This window comes from Myotis nattereri, assembly GCF_964212035.1.
Source record: "Myotis nattereri genome assembly, chromosome: 7".
Classification (NCBI taxonomy): Eukaryota; Metazoa; Chordata; class Mammalia; order Chiroptera; family Vespertilionidae; genus Myotis; species Myotis nattereri.
The window spans coordinates 9,558,887-9,585,993 of NC_138082.1; the positions used below are offsets into that span (position 1 = coordinate 9,558,887).

The following is a 27,107-nucleotide window of genomic DNA, read 5'->3' on the forward strand; positions in this document are numbered from 1 at the left end:
GATCTGGATCTAGCCCAATGGGGGTGGGCTGGCCGGGTCTGGGTCTTGCGTGATTTCGAGGCGCACATGGGTGGGCGGAGACTTGACTCTGGTTCCTGTGGCACACCCCAGGCTCTGACTGGAGGAAGATTTTCATATACATTTTACTAATTTTCTTTCATCTCTGACACTTCTATTAGAGAGAAAGGGCAAATAGCAATATTAAAATATTTCCTCTAATTCAGTGGTTCTCAACCTATGCGTCGCAAACAATGAAAATACAGCCTGCATATCAGATATTTACATTACAATTCATAACAGTAGCAAAATTACAGTTATGAAGTAGCAACAAAAATAATTTTATGATTGGGGGTCACCACAACATGAGGAATTGTATTAAAGGGTCACGGCATTAGGAAGGTTGAGAACCACTGCTTAATTAATCCCCTTTTAATGTGCATGAATTTCATGCACCAGGCCACTAGTTAAACCATAAAAGTGATTAGAAATCACATATTATAACCAAGATTTGCTGAAATGGGTCATCTTAAACTAATCTAGTCTAAAAAAGTAGTTAAGGATATATTTTAATATGTTTTTATTGTTTAGAGAGAAAGGAAGGGAGGGAAGTAGAGAAATAGAAACATCTATTGGCTTCCTCCTGCACACCCCTTACTGGAGATCAAGCTTGCAATCTAGGCATGTGCCCTGATCGGGAATCGAACCAGTGATCTCTTGGTTCCTGAGCCATACCGGCCAAGCAGTTTAGATAGATTTTAATTCTTGCATTTTATGTTTATAAAACACTTATTTCCATAATGTTAGTAATTATAGTTTTCACTCAAATCAATGAAAGATTTTAAATTACAGGAAATAAAACATAAGGCAAAAATCCTATTCCTATGCCTTATTAAAAAGGTTTCCCCTCTTTGAGTGGAATATTTTAAAATTTATATATCCCCTCATCAATTCTAACAAACTATTTTCATTTTTACATATTATCTTCTAGCCATTATTCACATCAGTGCCTTTACAGAGAGTTGCAATTACAGAAACATTATTTCATAGTTTGCACCACTTCATATCATAATATTACAGTTTCCCCAAGGAAGAGATTTTTACTGCTTGAATTACTGACATATAGAATCATTATGACATATTCTTATCCCTAATCCAATTTACCTTGAATTCTGATAACCATTCTTCCACAACACCACGTTCAGATCCCAGCATCTTCCTCTACCTTCTGTTACTCTTATCTCTGAAAGAAAAAAAGCACTGAGTTGAGGATAGCATTACTACTTACAGAAACTACCAAAAGTAAGTAATAAGTGCCTTGCACTAAAGGAGACATTCATCTAGTATATATTTTAGATAAGAAGGCTTAGTTTTAGAACAGAGCTCAAACTAAACATTTTTAAAGAAAGAAGTTTTATTTTAATATATTTTTATTGCTTTCAGAGAGGAAGGGAAAGGAAGAGAGATAGAAACATCAATGAGATAGAGAATTATTGATTGGGTGCCTCCTGCACACCGCCTACTGGAGATAGAGCCTGAAACCCAGGAATTGAACTGTGTCCGCCTGGTTCATAAGTCAATGCTCAATCATTGAGCTACACCAGCCACGCTGTCTTTTTTTAAATATTAAATCAGTTAACACATCAGTAAGCAAGACTAACTATGATAACTGCTCTTAAGGGCTTCTGATGGACCAAAATTATTAGATAAACAAAGCTACACAAGTATTAGGACAACATATGAGATAGTGAAAAATGAGTTTTGCTACAGCAAATTTTCAAGCTATTTAGATTAAGTCTGAATCTTAAGCACGTAAAATGTGCTGTTATTGTAAATACCAAGTTCCCTAAAGAAAAACCTAGAGTTATACTATCCAATACAGTAGCCACTAGCTACAAATGGCTATTAAAATAAAATTTAAAGATTCAATTCCTTAGTTGCACTATTTAGTACTTAGTAGCTAAATGTGGCTTGTGTCTTCCATACTGGACAGCACAGATATAGAATACAGACATCATCATAGTAATTCTATTGGACAGCACTGATCTAGATGTAGTTAAATAATACAGTTATACTAAGTAAATTTGATGTCAGTAACTGTAAAGGTTAGACAACAAAAAAGTTAAAAGACAGAACTATTAAATAGAAAACACTTTTAAAAGTAAATTTCAAAGACATTAAGATGTGATTCTTTCAAGTCTCCTAGGTAAAATTGCCTAATAAATAGAAGCTATCCACCAAGGATTACCAAAAAGTCTAATATGTCTAACTGTATGGGAAATTCACTTTATCCTTTAAAAAGTTAACTTCTCTAATTTTTACCTCTCTTTTAAGATCAGTTTTCTAAAGGAGGAGGTGGCACAGGAATGCGGCAGAGTTCAAGTGTGGAATTCATTTGTTGAGACTTAAATATTTTCCAACTCTACAAAAAAATGAAAATAGAAAATTGTAAAATATTGAGACATATTCTCAAGAATGTAATACAAAGAAGAACAATTTTGGTAAGACAGTTATAATATAGTTTACCTAATTTAAGAAATAGAGACTCACGAGACTCAAAAATTTCTATAGTAACTAACATTTACTTGTGTACCATTACCAAACCTAATTTTTAAAAAAATTAGAAAGAAAGTCTGAGTTTTAGTTTCAAATATTCATTCATTATCGGCAAAACCTTGAGTAGGTTATTTAAATTTTCTGTAGCTGGAGCCTCACTTGAATAATCTATAAAATTAAGATTTCCATACAATAATTCTATTAATCCAATAGTACAGTGATATCATACACACAAACATACACACACACATGCAAACAATCATTAAACTTTATTATGCAGTATAAAACCAAGCTTAAATAATAAGTATCAATGACTATAAAATCATTTTTGGATGAGTTTCACAGAACTGAAAATTTTATCATTTTAAAAAAACACAGAAAATGCTATTACTTAAATTTTTGTCACAAAAAATACGTTAAAGGTTTTTTTTTAGTTTTTTTTTAATATTTTATTGATTTTTTACAGAGAGGAAGGGAGAGAGATAGAGAGCCAGAAACATCGATGAGGGAGAAACATCGATCAGCTGCCTCCTGCACATCTCCCACTGGGGATGTGCCAGCAACCCAGGCAGATGCCCTTGACGGGAATCGAACCCGGGACCCTTCAGTCCGCAGGCCGACGCTCTATCCACTGAGCCAAACCGGTTTCGGCGTTAAAGGTTTTTGATTGGAGAAAATCATTTTCAAATTGCTAAAGTTATACTTTTCACACAAATTGATAATTCTTTTCATATAGTTGCTTATCACATTATGTTCTATTTCTTTGATTCAAAACTGTATTACCATTTAAAATCTAAAACACCAAAAGAAAATTAACGTTTTATAATATGTTAACAAAATGTTATTTTAAATACAAAAAATACATCAATAAATATCTCTTGAAATTTAATTACATTATCATTATAATTCAATGTTTTTCAAACTACATACGTGTCAAGATCTCTCTACTCCAACCACAACAGCTGACTTTATCTCTTATATGAGATTTTTACTCCATGAGATGTTCAGCAGCAAGGAAAAGTCTTGAAAAGGACCAAGAATATCTCCGAAAAGATAGACAAGAAACTCGTAACTAGTGCCCCTTTGGGAAGGGGCACTTCATGTCAAGGAGACTCGATCTTTTAGTGTCTTGGGAATTATAAACCACAAGGCAACTGGCAGTTTGAAGCAGTGCAGCAGATTTGAACCTCTGTAGAGATGGGTCTCTAAGGCTACAGATACTAACTAGGCTCTCAATTAAAAGAAAAAAAAAACAACAAAGCAAGAAAATCCAACATGGCAAATGATAGGAAAACTGAGTATTATTAAATTTTAACACAGCTTTAAAACAGCTCAATCCCTGATTAATTAAAGGTAATTAGCCCCTTCACCGATTTGAGCCACAGGAAGAAATGGGAACCCTATCTGGAAGGTAACGTTGTCTCTGAATCTTTCATACAAAAAGTCTGGCTCACAATAAAAAAAAAGACTAAATATCCATGGTGACAAAAATATAACCAAAAATCAAGAGATAAAAAGACAAAAACAGCATACACATTCCTCTGAAGTGCACATGGGCTATTTTCCAAGATAGACAATATGTAGGCTACAAATCAAGACTCAACAGATTTAAGAAGATAGGTATTATACAGAGTATCTTCCATGACAACAATGGGATGAAGACAGAAATCAAAAGAAGGAAACCTGGGAAAATTCGCAAGGTTGTGGAAATTAAACCACACACAAGGGAAATTAGAAAATACTTAGAGCCAAACAATAATAAACACACAGTATTTCAAAACCTCTGGGATGCTGTGAAAGTGGTGTTAAGGGGGAAATGTATGGCTATAAATGCTTACATTAAAAAACATGAAAGCTCTCAAATCAACAACCTAACTTTACAACCTAAGGAACTAGAAAAAGAATAAACTAAACCCAAGGCTAGTAGAAGGATGAAAATAATAAGGGTTAGAGCAGAGATAAATGAAATAGAGAATAAAAAACAATAGACAAAATTTAAAAACCCAAAACTGGTTCTTTAAGAGGAAACACAAATTCCTAAAACCAGAAATGAAAGAGGGGACATTACTACTGATTCTACATAAATAGAAAGGGTTATAAAGAGAATATTGTGAACAACTGTACACCAACAAATTGGATAATCAAATTCCCAGAAACACAAAACTTACCAAGATTAAGACAGGAAAAAATAGAAAATCTGCACCCCAATAAATTCAATAAAAAATAAAGTAGCCCAGCTGGTGTGGCTCAGTGGGTGAGCATCATCCCATGAACCAAGAGGACATGATTCGATTCCTGGTCAGGGCACATGCCTGGGTTTCAGGCTCAATCCCCAGTAGGGGAAGTGCAGGAGGCAGCCAATCAATGATGTTTTTCTCTCATCTATGTTTCTATCTCTCTATCCCTCTCCTTCCCTCTCTCTCTAAAAAGCAATACAAACTTTTTTTTTTTAAACTCAATTATTTTTTAATCTATTGTTCATCAGATTAGATGTGCTTTTCTTTAACTTTTTCTTTAAAATGTCTTAACAAGGAAATCTTATTAAAAGAGAACTCAGCCAGGTGGATGAACCCATGCAGTGATTGGTGGTGCAGAGTGGACTGAAGGCAAAAGGAAGTGCCTTTTCCAGAGGAGAATCCAGAATGGGGGACAACAGAAAGGGGGCTTAGGAAGCATGAGTGGGTTTAATGGTAAATTTGATTCTAACATTTTCATGGAGTTCAGTGTTTTACAAATAGACCAAAATAACTCTTTTGTAACCGATGCTTTGTCATTCAATAAATTGGTGCCATTTATCATATTTTATGACTAATTTTCTGGCAGTTATATTTCAAACCTAGAAAGAACTATCCTATATAATCCTATATAATAAAAGCCTAATATGCAAATTGTGCCCTCAACTGGAAGTTTGACTGCATGCTATGAGGTACGCTGACCACCAGGGGATGGCGCGGAACATGGCGGGCGTTGGAGACATGACACTGGCAGCAGGCAGCAGTGGAAACGCTGCCAGACCCGATGGGCCCTGACGAGCAGGACCACGGTGAGATGGTGGAGCAGGTGAACGGGCGGCACCGGCCAAGATGGGTGCAAGCAGGGCCCGATGCCCCACCGATCACCCTGCAGACTGCGACCAGCAGCAGCAGTGGGGGGCAGGGCCACCGTCCGGCTCCCAGGTGCTGAGGGAGTTGGGCGGGGGCCTGATGACTCAGGCAGAGGGGGGTGTGCTGGGGCCCGGGGGCCCAGATGCTGCCCAGGGCCCAGAGGTCAGCTGGGACCTGCCCTTCCACACCAGACGCACGCACTTCAATCGTCGGCCAGGCCTAGGGACCATACCTGTACACAAATTTCATGCACCAGGCCTCCAGTAATTCTATAACTAATCAAAGTCATGCATCTTAATATATTACATAACTGAGTTTTTACTCCTTTCTCCAAAATTAAAGCTGACTCATTTACTTTTTCTAGTACCTGTCTCCATGACAAATAGATACCCAAACAGAAAGTCTAGAATTCATAAAGATGCACCAGGAATTTCTAAACAGGGTCTGTGTCAAAATCAACACATTCACAATTCCAAGTTTTACTATATATTATAGAGTGAGTGTTTACGCAAAAGCTAAATGTATCATAGCAATATTGCAAAAAGACCTTTAATCAAGAAAACTTCCAATTCTTTTTTCCAACTGTAGTTTGATTCTAGAATTAGATAGCTTCCAGATACATTGAGAGAACAAGATATAAGTAAATATCTGTGCAAATTAACACAGGCCTGAATCATGAAAGCAATTACCTTGGTTTATGGAAAGCAGCTAAGTTCCAAGTAAAAACTAATCCAAACCAAAACATTCAGCACAATTTTTATTTCTGGCAACTTTAGCTCCTGGCTAGAAAGTCTATCCCAGCTATGACATTAAATGGTGAAAATGTATTGAGCTATAAAAATATTGGTAGATTTGACAGCCCTTTCTCTCAAGCAAAAACTATGATTACTGGTTCATATCACAAGTAAGAGAGCCTTGAATTAGATCAATGATTTGTAAGTGGAAGCCAGCAGTGAACCATATCCGGGGAATATTTTTCTTCAAAATATGTATATCTACCTTCCTTCACATTTCCCCTACCAAAAAGATTCTGAAGGAAAGTGGAGATGATATAATAAATATGTATGTGCCTTTAAAAAAAAAACCTCCTAGATTATTCTGTGTGTGTGTGTGTATATATGTGTGTGTGTGTGTGTGTGTGTGTGTGTGTATATATAAAACTCCTCTTTCATGGAGATTTTCTGAATTAGGTCTAATTCTATTTTTAACACTGTATCAATAGCAGGCAAAAGGAGGTGAGCTACAAAGTGACAAGAACTCAGTGGAAGGCTCTGCAGGTAAGAGGCTGTACTCACACCAGCTATAAGCAACCTTCAGAGCTTTCTGTGCCAGCTGCCTCCAAAATCCATTGCATCACATTTTAGACAATGACAAATGTTCAACTCATCATCCTGAGAAAAGAATATAGTCTACTTACAAGACAAAAATGTAAAAAGAAGCTATTTTGGACATCAAAAGAAACTAAGAAGTCACAGACACTGAAACAAAAAATTCCTCTGTTCTTGCATTAAAAGAATAACAACAAAATACTATTTTGTGCAACTAATAACTTGTTTGGAGACTTTCTGCCCATATTTTATCAGTCTAGTTTTTTTGTGTTTTGTGTGGGTTTTGTTGTTGTTGTTGTTTTATTTCAGAGATTAAGGAAGAGGGAGAGAGTGAAACATCAATGATGAGAGAGAATCATTGATCAGCTGCCTTCTGCACGCTCCCCACCGGGGATTGAGACCACAACCTGGGCATGTGCCCTCACCGGGAATCAAACCCGGGACCCTTCAGTCCACAGGCTGATGTTCTATCCAGTGAGCCAAACCGGCTAGGGCTGTGTTTTGTTCTTTTTTTTTTTTATGTAGCATGGGTTTTTCTATTATAAAGCTCAGTCAAGCTGAAAATTTTAATCATTCTAGAACTTAATAAACTACTATAAGGTGCCAAAACTGTGTATTAAAAACAAACTAAATCTATTGCATGTGAAGATGGCTTGAGAGCTGGATTTAAAAACAAGCTTTCAAGGTGCAATTTAGAGCAAATGACTGTACTTCTTTACAGCCATTGTTTCAAATTCCTTATAAACAGCTCCAATACAGAAATGTGTCAGAAAAGTAGACTTCTAATGATATTCAACTTTATTGTATTCTACAATGACACCTACTGGCCATTAAAAATCAGCCACTGGCAGCTCTAGTAGGCTCATTACATAATAAGAAACACACACACACACACACACACACACACACACACACACACCCTACATAAAAGCAGATTTGTTCACAGGTACTCACACTACAGAACTGCAACTAGAAGTAGAAATATTCTTTGTGACTGAGATAGTATTATTCATGCAAAAAGTAAAAATACAATGAAACACCAAGTGTCAAAATTTTTATCTGGAGCACTGATAAATACCTTAGTACTCCACTTCAGAACTAACAAAATCTAATGAATCACCTCTCCTTACCAAGTGAAGAATTTTTGGGTTAGGCTCTGGGACATATTAATATAAATTAGTAATAGAAAAAGGGAAGTTATAGTACACTTGCTAATACTTTATTAGTTCTTATCTTCTAAGGTAAAGGCAACACTGCAATCAGCTTACATTTTGGTTATTTATAATGCTTCTTTTAAAACTGTTTTCCAGTGAGCTACAAAACCAAGTTTTTAGAAAATAAATATTGTATATATATTTTTTAGATTGATTTCAGAGAGGAAAGGAAAGGGAGAGACAGAAACATCAATGATGAGCGAGAATCACTGATCAGCTGCCTCCTGCACACCCCCTACTGGGGATGGAGCTGAAACCCAGACAAGTGCTCTGACCAGGAATCAAAACAGTGACCTCTGCCGAGACCGGTTTGGCTCAGTGGATAGAGCGTCGACCTGCGACTGAAAGGTCCCAGGTTCGATTCCGGTCAAGGGCATGTACCTGGGTTGCGGGCACATCCCCTGTAGGAGATGTGCAGGAGGCAGCTGATCGATTGTTTCTCTTTTTTTTAAAAAAATATATTTTATTGATTTTTTACAGAGAGGAAGGGAGAGAGATAGAGAGTTAGAAACATCAGTGAGAGAGAAACATCGATGAGCTGCCTCCTGCACATCTCCTACTGGGGATATGCCCACAACCCAGGTATATGCCCTTGACCGGAATCGAACCTGGGACCTTTCAGTCCGCAGGCCGACGCTCTATCCACTGAGCCAAACCGGTTTCGGCGATTGTTTCTCTTTTCATCGATGTTTCTAACTCCCTATCTCTCTCCCTTCCTCACTGTAAAAAATCAATAAAATTTTTAAAAAAACGAAAAAAAAAAACAGTGACCTCTGACCTCCAGGTTCATAGGTCCAGGCTCAACCATGGAGGCACAATGGCGGGCAAAACCAAGTTTTTAATGTAGTCTGTCCTTCCATAACATATACTTAATAAAATCCCTATGTTAATTGTACATTTCATTGTGCAAACATGGCAATTCAGTTATTTATGTCTGCAAATACATTTTCCCTCGGTCAGAGAGGTTCACAAAGCACACTTTTTAAACCTAAGAAATAATCCATAACCAGTCTCTCAGACCTACAGAGCAAATTACTTAAAAGATGACTTTTGCATTCCCTCTCCCCATTCAGACCACCACGTTATTTTCAGTCTTTAACATCCAAAATATCTAGGGAGATATCTATCTATATATATCCAACAATGAGATTTCTAGTCATTTTCCAATTTGCACTTACCTCCCACTATAGATTTTTGAGGATCTCCACTTTCCTGAAGATTAGAAATAAAGAAGTATGTGTAATCAGCCTCGACCCTCAAAACAAATAAATTCCTAAACTGCAAGCTAACGACGCTCTCAACCCAAATCCGTATTTGGGAGAAGGTCTTCGTGACTAGCCTTCATGCATCCACCGCCTGCAGGGGTGACGAGCACTCAAACCAACGGGAAAAAACACACACACAACTATTCCGACACAGCAATGGGCTGCCAGACCTCCTCTTCCAGGAGGGACCGCCTGGTTGTGGGGGTAAATGACAGCCACGGGTTACATAACAGACGGTGAGAAAGAGTTTCAAGGATCTGCCCGCCAGTACATACCGGTCTTCTCCGCTCCCCGCTCCCACCCCGACGAACAGCCCTGAAGAAGCGCAAACCCTCGGGTTCCTCTCAGGCGCCTGCAATGCCGCGTCCTTTTCTCTGTCCGCGCTTCGTGCAGGGACCCCCTCCGGCCCTCGCGACTCGGCCCGGCTCCCGCCCGTCCTCTCTGCAGGTGCCACCGCAGCCCCCGCGCCCTAGGCCCCACGTCGCCGCACCGGGCTCAGCCTCCACCCGCCTCAGCTGCCCGCTCCTCGCGACCTCCCAGCGGCTACCTGGGCTACGAAACGTCCCGGAACCACCGACAGCGCGGCTGCCACCTTCCCAGACCGTCCCCGTCAGGTCCCCGCAGGGCTCCTGCAGCCGGAGGTGAACACCCCTTCTCGGGAGCCCTCGCGCCCCCCAAAGACAGCGCGGCCGCTCGCTTACCTGTCACCCCACTGCCTCCGGCTTCTTACCGCCACCGCCTCCCGCAGCCGCCTGCCAACTGCAGCGCAACAAGCAGCCCTCCCACTGGCCGAGTCCACGTTGAACAACAGCCTCACTTATTGGCTGCCGGAGGTCCGCGGCCCGCCCCTCGGTGCAGCGTCTAAGGGATTCCGGTCTGCGAACTAGGAAAACGTCGCCTCTGTCCCGCCCTTCTGTCCTCCACAATGGCTCCGATCGTCGTTAGACGACGGATGCACAGGTGTGCGGGGAAAAAATGTCGACTGTCAGCCTCCTTCGCGTCATCTCCATCTGGTCCGTAAGCCTGTGACCCCGTCCCGGAACGTTACATGGCTTCTCGGCTTTCCTGCCGGGAGGAACTCCAGGTGACAACTTCCGCTTCCGGTCGGCTCCGGCTGGAGGGTTGACTATTGAGTGTCCTGAGAGGTCAGATTGCTGTCAGGTAAATTAGAGAGTTGTTGGGAGATCTCTTAACCGGAACTGGGAATGAGATACCTATTCTGGGGAATTTAGAAAGGGAGAGACAAAATAAAGCAGGATGATGCGGGTGTGTGGCTCCAGACGGAAGGAGATCGAAGAACTAGCGGGGGAGAACTGCGAAGTCCTGGGGTGGTGGGGGTGGTTGTACGAGGATACAGTGGGAATGACGGGTTATTCAGTCCAGATGCTTTTTTCCTGCTCTGCCACCAGCAGCACCCCGTCCCGTGTTTTTTGTTTGTTTTTGTTTTGCTTTGTTTGTTTACCTTTGAGTTGAGTAAAGGCAGAACAGCCCCCAAATCAAAAATTTGTGAAGGAGGGCCCTAGCCAGTTTAGCTCAGTGGGAAGAGCGTCAGCCTGCGGACTGGAGGGTCCCAGGTTCGATTCCGGTCAAGGGCACAATCCCCAGTGTGGGGGGTGCAGGAGGCAGCCAATCAATAATTCTCTCTCATCATTGATGTTTATATCTCCCTCTCCTTCTCCATTCCTCTCTGAAATCAATAAAAATATGTTTTTTAAGAAAAATTATGGAGGAATAATTTTAATGCCTGCCTCACAAATATGTATAGTTATAAGTGAGATTTTTTTTTATTTTTCTGCTATGAATGTTTTAGACACGATGTTAAAGTGAAAAAAGCAGGGTACAAAGTCACATCCATTTTTAGAGCAATTTACTCTAAAATGTTTACTATTTTAAAATTGCATGTACATCGGTGCAGGGACTGGAAGGGACACTAAGAATTCATTCGTCTTTTATTTTCTAATGTTCTTAAGAGTATCCACAATTTTAAAAATGAGAGGCAATTGGGGTGTATGCTTGAACGTCTTTGGTAAACCGTAAAATTGCATGTATTATCCTCTTATTTCCTTCTTAGGGATTCCAGGCCCTTTTTTGTGGAGGTTGATATTATAGGTTCACTCCAAACATAGGTAGATAGCTTTTTAAATTTTCATGATTGCATGGGTTTTCTTTGTGGAACTAACTTCCTTGCAATTCTTGTTGGAACAGCTCTGAGCTGAAAACAATGGCCTGTTGTTGAGTCCTTGGCATAATTTGTCACTTTATCTAATTTTCCCTTTTACTGTGAAGTATACATAACAGAAGGGTGTATAAAAACATGAGTACTTTTTAAAGACTTATAATTAAGCAAACACCTGTGTACCCACCCTTCAGGTTAGGAAGTAAAGCATGGCCAATACCTTTAGAACATTCATTCTCAGCACAAGTGATAGGCCTTCAGGCAGATGAAAATTGGTTCTGAGAGGATGGAACAGTGTGTGAAAAAATCATAGATACTACTGTGGTGTGTGGCCCTCCCAAGAGCCACAGTACATAAACGTGTATATAATATATCCGTGGTATTGAAATTTCATTGGGGGAAGGGAGCAAGAATGTGATAAGGAAAACAACTGTCGGAAAAAAGCTCCTTTGGAGTACAAGAATTAAGAATAGGTTGAAAAACACTGCCTTAGCAGCTCTGATTTTATGTCCTCCACCAAGGGGTGACTACTGTCCTGACTTGTGATAAGCATTCACTTGTTTCAAGCATTCATTTCATTTTCCATCTATAATGCATTCCTAAAAAATGAATTGTTGGGTTCTTCAATTTATATTAATGGGATCAAAGTATATGTATTATGATTCACCCCGTTCTCATCATATTTGTAAGATTCATTCACACTGTTGCATGTTGTTTTTTTGTTGTGTAATATTCCATATGTTTCTATTTCATAATTAATCCATTGTTGGATATTTGGGTTGTTTATAATTTGGGACTAGCATCAATGATGTGGTTAAAAAGGTTCTATAAAATATATCTATTGTTGCCGAAACCGGTTTGGCTCGGTGGATAGAGCGTCGGCCTGCGGACTCAAGGGTCCCAGGTTCGATTCCAGTCAAGGGCATGTACCTTGGTTGCGGGCACATCCCCAGTAGGAGGTGTGCAGGAGGCAGCTGATCGATGTTTCTCTCTCATCGATGTTTCTAACTCTCTATCTCTCTCCCTTCCTCTCTGTAAAAAATCAATAAAATATATTTAAAATATATATATATATCTATTGTTATATACATGCAAGAGTTTCTCTAGAGCAGTGTGTTGTCCAATGAAAATATAATGCAAGCCATATATGTAATTTAAAATGTCTTAGTAACCATATTAAAAAGAAACAAAACTAATTTAATATAATCAGTGTTAAAAATTATTAATGAAATATTTTGTTTTCTTCATACTGTCTTCAAGATTTATGTATTTTACACTTGTAGTATGCTGTTTTCATAAACACTTGATCTATGTTTATATTTTATCAAATTTACTGTTGATAAAGTAAATCTGTATACCCAAATTGTTTGAAATGCACTCTAAATTTTCCAATAATTAACTTGAGAACCAATTTTGAAATTTAAATTAATTAAAATTAAATAGAAAGTCTAGTTCCCCAGTTGCACTAACCTCATTCCAGTGCTAGTGGCTACCATATTGGGCAATGCAGATCTAGAGTATATAAACTAGGAGTAGAATTGGTAGGCCATAAGGTATTCAAATGTTCAGCTTTTCTAGGTCATGCCAAACAGTTTTTCAGAGTGGTTGTGCTAAGTCACATTCTTGCCCCCTGGGTGTGAAAGTGGAAGGCACATCGCAGTGAGCTGAAATTTATTTTTATGTTATGTATAAAAATAATACTAGTAAAACTGAAGTCTTTATGTTACTATTGAGGGCATATTTTATTTAAGGAAACAAACTTATCAATTAAAAAGGGGTCCTTTTTTAAAAATTTTTTTTTATTAATTTCAGGGAGGAAGGGAGAGGGAGAGAGATAGAAACATCAATGATGAGAGAGAATCATTGGTCTGCTGCCTCCTGCACACCCCCTACTGGGGACCGAGCCCACAACCTAGGCATGTGTCCTGACCAGGAATTGAACCATGACTTCCTGGTTCATAGGTTGACACTCAACCACTGAGCCAAATAGATGATGGATAGATAAATAGATAAGGTCACATGCTCAGATTTCGGGTTCCATCCCCTGTAGGGTGCATATGTATGTCTCTGTCTCCCCCCCTCCCCCCTTCACCCCCTTTCTTTCTCCCTTTCTCTCTTTTAAAAAAATCAATTTAAAAGAACATGTTATTTTAAAAAATTCAACCCATTGTCTGTTTTGTGTACAGGCCATCAGTTAATAATGTTTTTTACAGACAATCATGTACAGTCAGGTTGATATTAAGGAACTCTAAACTTTAAGCCCTAGTGAAGCAAAATGTTATCCCCCAAAAAATTCCATTTTCCTCATCAGTAGACCTGTATTACAAAAAAATATGCTCTGTTATTATTATGTTTTGAATGTTATCAACAAAATATTTGTGGAAAGTTGTTTTCCCTTGCTTTATAAGTACCCACATAGTCTAAAATATTTACTATCTGGCTCTTTACAGAAAAAGTTCATGCGATCATGTATATGTTTAAACACAATAATGCTGCATTTTAATAGGATCATCTAAAGAAAGTAATAAGTCAGTATGTAAAACATCTTCATTATGCATATTTATGCACAATGAAAGGACTAGAAGAAAGAGAACAGTATTGCTTAGAAATTAGGAACAAGGGCTCTGAAACCAAACTGCAAGGTTCAAAACCCAGTTGTACCATTTATTATTGTTGTTACCTTCAGAAAGTTACCTTCATGCACCCTCATTGTCTTCATCTATAAAGTGAAGATAATAATTGTAATTTAAGTTCAAATAGTTGCTTTGGAAGTAACAGAGTTAATACATGTAAAGTCCTTTAGGGTACGTGGCACTGCCATTATTTTAATGGAGAAAGGAATAAACAAAATAAATGACCATCTCTGAGTGATGGGATTATTGATTATTTTTCTTTTTAATTATTTTATATGTGTGTGTTTCCTAACTGTGAACATACACTGGTTATGTAATAACATGCTGTTTTATTAGTTCTCTCTTTAAAACATTAAATGTTTTACCTTAAAACATTAATAGTAAACTTGGTTATTGTGCATATTTCTCTCTTACTTTAATCTTTTCCTATAGACATGGCCCATGGACATGAACATGAGCATGGACATGGTCATGGTAAAATGGAACTTCCAGATTATAGAAAATGGAAGATAGAAGGGACACCATTAGAAACTGTGCAGGAGAAGCTGGCGGCACGGGGGCTCAGGGATCCGTGGGGCCGGTAAGAATCATTAAATAATTTAGATAGAATTTATCATAGAGAATCATTATCTGTTTCTTTTTCATGTATTTCCCTTTTTAAAAAATCATTGAAAATGGCTTTTTACATTAAAGTTTTAAAATCCGTTTTATTGAAGTACCATTTACATACAGTAAAATTCACCCATTTTAAAGTGTTTAATTCCATGAGTTTTGATAAATGTATACAATTATGTAACTACCACAGTCATGATATAAACGATTTCTGTCACCCAAAAAAGTTCTTCCGTGCCCCTTTCACGCTCAGTGTCACCCTACCCCTGGCTCCTGGCAGCCATTGGTCTGCTTTTTGTCTCTCCAGTTTTCGCTTTCCTGGCACTTGGTGTGCTGCTTTGGAGACTTAGGCGCGTCGTTAGCTTGTATCCCTAGTTGACTGCTGAGCAATATCCTTATTGACTGCTGAGCAATATCCTTATTGACTGCTGAGCAATATCCTTATTGACTGCTGAGCAATATCCACTGTGTGCACAGACCTCATTTTGTTTGCAGTTCACCAGTTAATTGCCTTTTGTGTTGTTTCCAGTTTTTAACCGTTCCGTTATGAGTAAAGATGCTATAACCAATCAAGTACAAGTCCGAGTGAACATGATGTTTTCATTTCTCTAAGAGTAGGATTTCTAGATCATAGAATTAGTGTGTGATTATTTTCATAGGAAAACTGCCTAACTGTTTTTCAAACTAGCTGTACCATTTTGCATCCCCACCAGCAATGTATGAGAATTTCAATCGTTCAGTGTCCTCCTCATCAATCCCTGGTATTATTGGTCTTTCAATTTTAGCCATTTTAGTGAATATTGTGCCTCTCTGTGATTTTAATTTGCATTTCCATGGTTCCATGACGACATGATCATAACATTCTTTTCCAGTGCTTATTTTTCGTTAGTGCTTTCCCCCTGCCCTTTTGGTGCAGTGGCTATTCACATATTTTGCCCATTTATTTATCAGGGTGTTTGTCTTCTTTTACTGAATTACTAGAGGCCTCGTGCATGAAATTCATGCATGGGTAGGATCCCTAGGCCTGGCCAGTGATCAGGGCCGATCAGGGCCTTCTGGCTGCTAGCTGGGGCCTTCCTTCCCCTGCTGCCGGCTGCCAGCCAGGCCTTCCTTTGTTTCATGCCGCCCCCTGGTGGTCAGCACACGTCATAGCGAGCGATTGAACTCCTGGTCTCCCGGTCAAACTCCCAAGGGGACACTTCACGTATTAGCCCTTTTATATACATAGATGAGAGTTCTCTATATGTTTTTAAAATTTAAGTCCTTTATCAGGTATATATTTTACAAATGTATTTTGTTTTATTTGTTTAATATTTTTCTTTTTTTAAAATGTATTTTTATTGATTTCAGAGATGATGAAATCAAGAGAGAGAGAGAGAGAGAGAGAGAGAGAGAGTGGGAGAAACATCAGTGATGAGAGAGAATCATTGATTGGCTGCCTCTTGCACACCGCTACTGGGAATTAAGCCTGAAACCCAGGTATATGCCTAGACCGGACCAGGAAATCAAACCATGACTTCCTGGTTCATAGGTTGATGCTCAACCACTGAGGTATTCTGGCTGGGCTACAAATGTTTTTTCCTAAGAGTGTGGCTTATTTTTTCATTTTTTAAATAATGTCTTTCAAAGAGTTTTAAATTTTGATGAAGTCCCAATCTGGCACTTTTCTATTATGGTTTGTGCTTTTTGTACCCTAAATTGTCTCCTATGGTTTCTCTTAGAAGTTTTTATAGTGTTACTTTTATATCATGTGAGGTGAGGATGAAAGTATTTTTGCATTTGGACATCCAGTTGTTCCAGCACCATTTGCTAAGACTATCTTTCCCATATTGATTTACCTTATGCCTTTGTAAAAAATCAATTGACAATATCTGTGTGGTCTATTTCTGGATTCTACTCTGTTATCCTGATCAATATGTCCACTCTATGACAATACTTCACTGTCTTCAAATCAGGTAGCATAAGATCTCCATTTAAAAAAAAAAAGCTATTTTAGGTTCTTTGCATTTATATTTAAAATTTAGATTGAGTGTTTCAGTTTCTATAAAAAGCCTTCTTAGATTTTAATTGGGATTTCACTGAATCTATAGCTCAATCGAGGATAATAGATATCTTAACACTATCGAATCTTCTAGTCCATGAACAATTTAGATCCTCTTTAATCCCTCAGCAGTATTTTATTGCTTTATATATAGGTCTTTACATATTTTATTAAGTTTATCCTGAGTTTTTTCATATTTTAATAGTATTGTAAATGGTATTTTAAACTTTAATTTTCAGTTTTTTGCTAATATATAAAAATATAATTGGGGTTTATATGTTGACTTTGTGTCATGTTCCCTTGCTAAATTCACTTTTTAGTTCCAATTTTTTTTTTTACAGATTGTTTAGACTGTACTTCATAAGTGATCACTTTGTGTACACTTGTTTTATTTCTTCCTTTTCAATCTATAAACTTTTAATTTCTATTTTCTTTGCGTTATTGTACTGGATAACACTGCTACTATAATGTTGAATAAAAGTGGTGTAAATGGACATTCTTGCCTGTTCTGCATCTATTGAGATGCTCACATAGTTCTTTTTTTAAAAAAAATATATTTTATTGATTTTTTTTTTTTACAGAGAGGAAGTGAGAGGGATGGAGAGTTAGAAACATCGATGAGAGAGAAACATCGATCAGCTGCCTCCTGCACACTCCCTACTGGGGATGTGCCCGCAACCAAGGTACATGCCCTTGACCAGACTCGAACCTGAGACCCTTGAGTCTCAGGCTGACGCTCTATCCACTGAGCCAAACCGGTTAGGGCTCACATAGATCTTTTATTCTGTTAATATGATGAATTACTCTTACTGGTTTTTCAAAGATTAAACCAATCTTGAATTCCTAAGATAAATTCTATTTCATCATGGTATATTATCCTTTATATATATTGCTGGATCAATTTTCTAAAATTTTGTTAAGAATATTTGCATCTGCCCTAACTGGTTTGGCTCAGTGGATAGAGCGTCAGCCTGTGAACTGAAGGGTCCCAGGTTCGATTCCAGTCAAGGGCATGTACTTTGGTTGCGGGCATATCCCCATTCGGGGGTGTGTAGGAGGCAGCTGATTGATGTTTCTCTCTCATCAATGTTTCTAACTCTCTATCCCTCTCCCTTCCTCTCTGTAAAAAAATCAATAAAATATATTTTTTAAAAAAGAATATTTGCATCTAAAATAAATAAAAATTAAAAATTAGAAAAGAATATTTGCATCTGTGTTCATGAGGGATATTACTCTGTAGTTTTCTTCTAATGTCTTTGTCTGACTTTGGTTATCTAAATTGTATTTGCTTAGCTTATATTTTCTAATAAGTCAGATTTTATTTAAGTGGTTTTTGTTGTTCATAACATGATTTTTTCCCCACTCACTTATCGCTGCCTGTGAGAGAAGACTGTTTTCAGGAGAGGTCTCAGACTTCTGTTTACACCTCTGTTTAGGGGCTCAGAAGAATGATTGCCAGAGCAGGAAATCAGTCTTCTAAACTTCAGGCTGCTGCGACAGAGAAATTTATTAGTAGTAAAAATAATGTCAAATGTTACATACTCTCTGTGCCAAAATATATCACACATCACCCTGTTTATTCTTTATAACCACACTATAAGGTAGACAGTCATCACTGAGTAGGAGAGGAAGCAGGCCCTGACAGGTTAAGTAACTTGCACATCCTAAAAGGTTGTGAATCTAGTGTGAGTGGCAGAGCAAAGATTAATACTCTAACTACCTCTGTCCACGATGCTATAATGACTAGTATAGGCAAAGCCACACGGCTGACCTGTGATGGATAGAGCCAAAGAAAGTCTTGCATTTGAGGATTTTGTAAAAATTCTGAGTATTATGATTGTGAATATGAAATCAAGTGTTTTTTCTACTTTATATGTGAAACACGGGCATATAGACCTAATTATCCTATGTCACAGAAAGATACCTATTGTGGTCCATTTAGATGGTCTTATAAAGGTTGCATCTACATCTGTTAAAACGATGAAAATTAAATGTATTTTACTCAGTGAATGTGCATGTATGTGATTATAACCTTTGCCCTTTTTTTTTTTTTTTCTAGCAATGAAGCTTGGAGATACATGGGTGGCTTTGCAGACAATGTTACCTTTGTTGGTGCAATGTTAAAAGGATTCAAATGGGGATTTGCTGCATTTGTGGTAGCTGTAGGGGTTGAATATTTCCTGGAGTCCCAGAATAAAGATAAGAAGCATCACTGAAGATATTACCTGGAAGTATCTTAGTGATTCTTAACTCTGTTATTAAAATAAGATTTCTTCACTGTAGCCTACTCATCTGTGTGTTTATCCCTTAAAGATACTAGTAAGATTTAATAAAGAATACATGTTCCAGTCTGGTTTTGTCATTCTTAAAAAAAAGATGTTTCAAACCATATCAGATTTGCTTTAGAACATGTGGTGGTTGAGGTACACGAAGCAGTGCATTCTCTACAGAGCAGCCAGCCAGCATATATTTCAACAAATGTGTATGTTTTAAATGGACGGGGTCTAAAAAAAATTAAATAGTGATAAAATTTCCCATCTTAACTATTTTTTAGTGTACAGTTGCTGGTATTAAATACATTCATAATGTGCAACCATCATCCATCTCCATAGCTCTTCATCTTTTAAAATTAAAAGTCTATGCCCATGTATAATAATAAAAGGGTAATATGCTAATTAGACCTGACAACCTTCCGGATGAAGCCAGGGCTGGAGGGAAGCTGATGCCGGCAGCAGGGGGAAGGAAGGCCTACTCTTGCACAAATTTCGTGCATCGGGTCTCTAGTTATACAATAATTCCCTACTCCCCCTTACATCAACACCTGGCAACCACCATTCTACTTTCTGTCTCTATGATTTTGACTTCTCTGAGCACCTCATGTACTAGTGAGTGGAATTATACACTCTTTGTTACTGGCTTATCACACTTGGCCTGATGTCCCCAAGTTTCATCCATGGTGTAGCATCAAAATTTCCTTTATTTTTAAAGCTGAATAATATTATATTGTGTGTATATGTCATAATTTGCTTATCCATTCATTCATTGATGGACTCTTGGGTTACTTCCACATTTTAGCTATTATAAATAATGCGGCTGTGAACATGGGTATATGAACAGGTTTGTAAATGACGGTTGGCCTTGTTGCTTTTACTATCTCCTGCAGGTGGTTAGAGAGACCTATACAGTATTATACTATTAGATTAGATACTTCCTGCCCAGTTCTGATTGACTATGTATCATGTTCATTTTTCTTTATTGTGATATTTTCTACTCTTGATTTAGTCCTCTTTCCCATGTTGTGAAAAGTGATATTTTTTCTAACAATACACTAGACATTTCCCCCACATTGAATTTAAAAAATTTAATTAAATCTCTAAAGTTGAGACAACTCAGATTGTTGAAAAGAGATATTTTTTGCTTTAATAACAAAGCTAAGCCCTAGCCACTTTGGCTCAGTGGGTAGAGCATCAGCCTGTGTGCTGACGGGTCCCTGGTTCGATTCTGGCTATATACCTGGGTTGCAGGCTTCTCCCTGGCCCAGGCCCTGGTCAGGGCATGCGTAGGAAGCAACCAATCGATGTGTTTCTCTCACGTTGATATTTCTCTCTAGGTTTACCTCTCTCTTCCACTCTAAAAATGAAAGAAAAATATCCTTGGGTGAGGATTAAAAAAAAAAAAAGCTAAATCAGTGGTTCTCAACCTTCCTAATGCCAAGACCCTTTAATACAGTTCCTCATGTTGTGGTGACCCCCAATTTCATTGTTACAAATTGAACATAATTAAAGCATAGTGATTAATCACAAAACAATATGTAATTATATATGTGTTTTCCGATGGTCTTAGGCGACCCCTGTGAAAGGGTCGTTCGACCCCCAAAGGGGTCGCGACCCACAGGTTGAGAACCGCTGAGCTAAATAAAACTCGTGATTTTTTTTCTTTGTAAATTTTAATTTGTAAATATAAGCTTGAGAAATTACTAAACAAATGAGAGGAATTTCTAATAAGTTGATAGTAAATGGAATATGGTAGAATGGAATAAAAAAAGACATAAGGGAAGAGTTTAACAAGGAATAAAGAGAAGGAACAAAAAGCAATAGAACAAGTAAAAATAGCAAGGTGGTAGATTTAAACTTAATTATATTAATTATAGCAAATGGTCTAAAATTTAAACTCTAAAACATTCCAATTAAAAGACATTGTCTTGCCCTGTCCATTGTTAGGGTGGGTGTTGTCCCGCTACACCAAGGTTGGGGGTTCAGTCCCTGTTCAGAGCACATACAAGAATCAACCAATGAATGCATAAAGAAGTGAAACAACAAATCAATGTTTCTCCCTTTCTCTAATCAATTTTTTAAAAAATGTATGGAGTAACTGCCTGGATTCCATAGGAGCTGCAAAGCACACAAACCACTGTCATTTTAGCTGTTGCTATCACTTGGACCAGAGTCAACTAATGAGAGCTTTGTTCTTAAGATGTATGACCATGGAAAAATGCTAATTATGTGTTTGCTTGTCTCAAAATAAGCACTGAGGATGATTATATGTAAAAGTATTGGCCCCATTTTGTATGTAGGGCAAGTCCCTAGTAAAGTAACAAAGCCTAAGATGGCATAGCTAGTAAACTCCAGAGTTAGATTTTGAATCCAGGTTTGACTCCACAGCCCATAGTAAACACTATATTACGCTATCATGTCATATGTGATACGTACTATAAGATGCTATAAAATTATTCTTTGGATTTTTTATTTATTTTTTTGGTATGGGACAAGTTGTATTTACAGTTCTTCTTTGTAACAATAATCTGGTATGAGATAGTTATACAATACAGACTAGAGCAATCGAACACATTTTACACAACGAACACTCATAAGGCGGAGTATGAAGATTATGGAAAAATGCTAAAGCCAAAGGAGCAATGGTCAGAAAACTGGTTAAATATAACATCTCATATCAGCAAGTCAAAGAAAAGCTACTCTATATCCACAATTCTTATGTATGCCAAGGAAAAGCAATAGAGCTTAAAGAAATGAAGGACTGGACTTCAGGAGCTATCGGTTCAATTCCTAGTTCTGTTACTAACCCCCAGGAATATTTCCTCGTCTATTAAAGTGAATCTTTGTGGGTTCTTAGTGTGTTATAGGGGGAGATCAGAGGACCTCAATGAGTGCACCAGCTAGAATCTTACGAGCTCAAATACATTGCAACCTAAAGTATTATTATGAAATCTTTAAGAGATGATTCCAGGTTTTCCTTAGTTCCTTTTCTACAAAATGGTACAATTAGTTGTAACTAACCATTGTCCTTTAAAAAAATCTAAGGTATGGCATGTAATGTTTTATTAAAAGAGACAATAATGAATACAGTAATTTTACTGTACAACTATTCTTTGAAAGGAACTGTGTTTTGACATACCAAAAAAAATGATACACACATTTTTTTATAGTGACATAAAAGATGTGTACAAAGCCGGGCTGGCGTGGCTCAGTGGTTGACCGTCGACCTATGAACCATGAAGGCACAGTTTGATTCTCAGTCAGGGCACATGCCCAGGTTGCAGGCTTAAACCCTAGTGTGGAGTATGCGAGAGGCAGCCAATCAATGATTCTCATCATTGATGTTTCTATCTCTCCCTCTCCCTTCCTCTCTGAAATCAATAAAAATACATATTTTTAAAAATGTGTACCAAGACAAAGGCATGGAAAGAATAGGAATTTATGCATGTGGAAAGTTAATATGGTGGAAGAAACACATTAGGAGAAAATGAAAAAGGTGAAAAAGGGATTACAGGATATTGGTATAATGGAAATAGTAGAAACAAGCAGAACTTGGTGTACAGTAGGGTGTATTTATCGTCATCCACTTGCTGCTTCAATCAAATGTAGACCTTATGAAACTGTGGAAAGGAAAATGCTTTATATTAGGGTTTTTAAAAATATATTTTAAAATTGCAGGGGCGAACAAAGGGACTTTAGAGCAAATTTTTACAGACTGTACTTGATGTGTGTTCATGGAATTTATAATCTATGTTTAATGAAACTAACCTTCTTGAAGTAGATAAGTAGCTTAAGAAGATTTTTACAAAGAAACTGCTAATGCAAGAATAAGCAAACAAGAAGAAAATAACAGCTATGAACTCTTTGTCAAGAACATTATCAGACACATACAATGATCTAATCACGAAAGAGAAGTCAAGCAAAAATAATAACCACCATCATCATCATCAAGAAGACCAAAGTATGCCAAAACCGGTTTGGCTCAGTGGATAGAGCGTCGGCCTGCGGACTGAAGGGTCCCGGGTTTGATTCCGGTCAAGGGCATGTACCTTGGTTGCGGGCATATCCCCAGTAGTAGATGTGCAGGAGGCAGCTGATCGATGTTTCTCTCTCATCGATGTTTCTAACTCTCTATCTCTCTCCCTTCCTCTCTGTAAAAAATCAATAAAATATGTTTAAAAAAAAAAAAAAAAGAAGACCAAAGTATGAACTTGGACTCACTATCAGTAGTACAATGAACCTTGCCCTGAGAGTGTATTGATATATTAACTAGTGATAGGATATAATCATCATGTTAAGCAAAACATTTTTAAAAAATGTTTCACCTTTGTCTTCTTTAACTTCTGTATTTGTTTATTCTTAGTGTACATAGATGATAATATTTACATAATACATATAGAATGTTAAGACAAAGGTTGGGGTTTAATGTGATTTCTCCTCACAGTATTCAGTGTCGTTAAAAAATAGCACTTAAGGAATTCATCAGATTTTTAAAGTGTTTTTTTAAATGTATAGTTTACTATATAACACCCAGGTAGGTTATCAAGAAAAATTAAATGTTATTTTATATGGCCTCTCACTCAGTTGTCAACATGAGTTACAAAGTTTCATAATAAAATCCTCATGTGTTATCGGAATCTCTCGAGTTGCAAAATATTCAAATTCAAATAGATGTGCTAATAAGAATGGAATCTTCCAGTTGAGTCCTGGTTTACCTTCAGTATCAGTTTTCAGAGAGGAGGATGTAGTGCACAGGGTTGTTTTGAGGTTTTTTTGCTTTTGTTTTTATTTTTGTTTTGGGTCAGAACATCTGCTTCAGAGACTCAGAGACTAAAACACTCAATGGAAATTGCATTTACCTGCCAATAATTCTATCAGAAAGAATTTACTGCAAAGAGGAGTTTTATTTAATTTTATGTATTATGTTAAATATAAACTATGGTCTGTATTTTATATAGTATTATGTTATTATATGTTATAAATATTATATGTAATTTAACTATTCAATTGTGCACCTGAAACCTATTTAATTTTGTTAAGCAGTGTAACCCCAACAAATTCAATAAAAATATAATAAAAAATAAAAACTATTCAAAATGCGAACTCATATAAAGATTAAATTTCATATTGTACTTTATTGAATTACCTTTGATACATATAAACAATTTAAAACATGGCTTTAGCCATTAGAAAATGACAAAATCTTTTGTCTCGAGTTCTGTACACTTTTCTGTTTAATCTCATATGCCAAAAGATGAAGTAACTCTTGAAATGTCATCACATATTACAAAACTAACTGGAAAGAATTTTGGTTGTTGCTAAAGACATGTTTCTGAGAATCGTTACAAAATAAGAAAATTATCTACAGCTCAGATGTAAGTCAGAAGATTCTGTGGCATTTTGAAATGTCATATGTTTCATTTTCTGTTTTAAAACGGAAAAGATCATTATTAATAATGCTCCAATGCTCTTTAAGCACATTATGGTTAAAAAGAAGTATTTTGCTTTTAGATTTTTACCAATCATAGGATTTGTAAGTTACTAATTAAATCTCATTTAATAAAGCACTTAGTAGCCCCCCCCCCCCCCCGCAAATGTCCTGCCCACTCTAATTTTAATTACTCAATTCCTAAACTGAATTTGGAAATAATAGCATCCAACTTACATTTTTCTGCTAACTTGGTAATTAACCAAACATCTTTCTAAATTTACTTATTTTAAATACATTGATCATTTTTACCTTGTTGAGTAGCTAAGATTTTTTTGAAGTCTTTGCAATAAATGAAATTCACAATTAAGTGAATGTTTTGTGATTCTAGCTCCTCTAGTGCTATATGTATGAAGTGTTTTATTTCATTTATTCTCTTGCTACAAAATTTCCATGGGAAATACTAACTGTTCAGGGACACAATACTGAAGGCCGATGCTGTGGCTCACAGTAACCATAGCAATAACTGTCCTAAAAATAAAGAGGGCCTCTATCAGCACAGATGGGATCCTCTTACTGAGGAAGAATCAGGTTCACAAGCAGTGGTATCACCTGAACTTAGGAATCCCACTTGATAGTAACGTAATATGAGAACATGAGGGCTTCATACAGATATAAAGGCATATATTTAGACCAGACTTCCTAGTGAAACATAATTAAAAACTAAAACAATAGCTGTAGATGCTAGGTAAGTTCCAACAAGGAGACATGGCATGAACAGGTAGTATTTCTCATGTCACACACAACTCATATATTGAACAGCACAGGGGATTCAACTCAAGGCATTTATTTCTTAATTCATGACCCATAAATGCTTCCTTATATTTAATCTGGGTTTATCAGCAATTATGATTCTAATATATAAATTTGTACATTTTTAAGTAAACTAGAGGCTCGGTGCATGAAATTCATGCATGGGTAGGGTCCCTAGGCCTGGCCGGTGATCAGGGCTGATAGGGGCCTTCTGGCTGCCAGCCAGGGCCTTCCTTCTGGCTTCCAGCCATGGTGTCCCTTCCCTGGCTGCCAGCTGCTGGCTGGCACCACCCTTCCCCAGTTGCCAGCTGCTAGCCAGGGCCTTCCTTTGTTCCGCACCGCCCCCTGGTGGTCAGCGCACGTCATAGTGAGTGATGGAACTCCTGGTCTCCCAGTCGAACTACTGAGGGGACACTTTGCATATTAGCCTTTTATATACATAGATGAAAGAAAAAGTGTTACAGCTGGAAGATCTATATACATTTCTATTATAGCACTTATCATAATGCATCATAATTATTCATTTACTTGTTTGACTTCCTCATTAAATTATGGCCTCCTTGAAAACAGGGACCGTGCCTGTGCATCTGTGAAACAGGTAAGTACCTATTTAGGATGTCTCTGACGAATGAATTCATCATTAGAGATCTAAAAATACAAGTGAGGTAAGAGATGATTTGTCACAGATTGACACCTCTTCTAGGAATCCATAAAGGTTTAGTGGGAATGGAGGATTGGAAAGACACATATTTTCCCATGTCTACGAGGCTTCATGCATTCCAATTGCTTATTAGAAAATGGAGGCCAGTTACAAAAGACCCATGATGGTGACCTGGAAACATATTTCGAGATTAGAAGGCACTCCCCTCGTTTCCAAGGCAAGGATGTTAGAACTGAGCTAGGCCTAAACTTTCTGACACATGCTCTGTAACCTTCCCTACTTATGGATGAGTTGGTGATAAAAATACTAACCATCAAAGGTCCAGACCAACTTCTGCTAAAAGCAACCAATTATACTATGGTCATTGCATGCAGTTAACATTTCTCCTTTAGCACAATAGTGATTTTTTTTGTTCTATTTTGTCAAAATTACAAGGAACAGAACCCCTGAATGCAACTAATAGGGCATGCTTGCCCAACCTACCTCCAAAGTCCAAGTCAAGCAGCTGCAAGGAGTTGCAACTAGAACAGAGGCAGACAACTCAACTTGTTCTTCAAATTCTATTCATTCATTTAAATATTTATTGAGCACTTCCTTTGGTTTTTGTTTTTATTGGTTTTTTTTAAATGTTTTAATTGATTTTTAGAGAGAGAGGAAGGGAGAGGGAATAGAGAGAAAATCGATGGGAAACATCATCAGTCTACTGCCTCCTGCACAATAAAGGCCAGCCACTCCTTTATAACAGGGATCTTCATGGCTTTACGGATACATCAATGAGCAAAACAAAGTTCTCTCCTCTTGGTACTTACATACTTGGTACTTACATGTGGTATATCTTCCCAACCATACAATTTTTTTCATGGGAGCATATATCTGAAATTGTAGTTTGAATCAGTGAGATTTGATTCTTGATAATAATCTTTTCATCTATAAATTGCACAGAACTTGGGAGGTGGGGGTGTGGTCCTGGCGTGGGGGCTGTGGAGGTGCACGGGGACCTGGTGCG

At 37.5% G+C, this 27,107-nt stretch overlaps 2 protein-coding genes across 3 annotated transcripts in view; one reads left to right on the top strand and one right to left on the bottom strand.

The window, feature by feature from the left end:
* Positions 1-10,218, bottom strand: part of HYCC2 (hyccin PI4KA lipid kinase complex subunit 2) — a 39,822-nt gene extending 29,604 nt beyond the window's left edge. For both annotated transcript variants that reach the window (XM_081095224.1, XM_081095223.1), the window contains exons 1-3: positions 10,166-10,218; positions 2,320-2,419; positions 1,162-1,240 (exon numbers count right to left, since the gene is read on the bottom strand). In XM_081095224.1, the coding sequence (XP_080951350.1) occupies positions 1,162-1,212 (51 nt within the window). In that variant the 5' untranslated portion in view covers positions 1,213-1,240; positions 2,320-2,419; positions 10,166-10,218. The remainder of the gene's footprint in view (positions 1-1,161; positions 1,241-2,319; positions 2,420-10,165) is intronic.
* A 270-nt stretch (positions 10,219-10,488) lies between these two features.
* On the top strand, positions 10,489-19,276 carry NDUFB3 (NADH:ubiquinone oxidoreductase subunit B3). The gene is made up of 3 exons (XM_081095225.1): positions 10,489-10,625; positions 14,706-14,853; positions 18,986-19,276. The coding sequence occupies exons 2-3, from the start codon at positions 14,708-14,710 to the stop codon at positions 19,140-19,142; spliced, it is 303 nt and encodes a 100-aa protein (XP_080951351.1). The 5' UTR covers positions 10,489-10,625; positions 14,706-14,707; the 3' UTR covers positions 19,143-19,276.
* Positions 19,277-27,107: the final 7,831 nt, after the last annotated feature.

Bases quoted from the DNA above. Each gene is read 5' to 3' on its own strand.
- NDUFB3 (XM_081095225.1), top strand. From the start codon at position 14,708: ATGGCCCATGGACATGAACATGAGCATGGACATGGTCATGGTAAAATG. The intron at 14,854-18,985 runs GTAAGAATCATT...TTTTTTTTCTAG, and splicing joins CTCAGGGATCCGTGGGGCCG to CAATGAAGCTTGGAGATACA.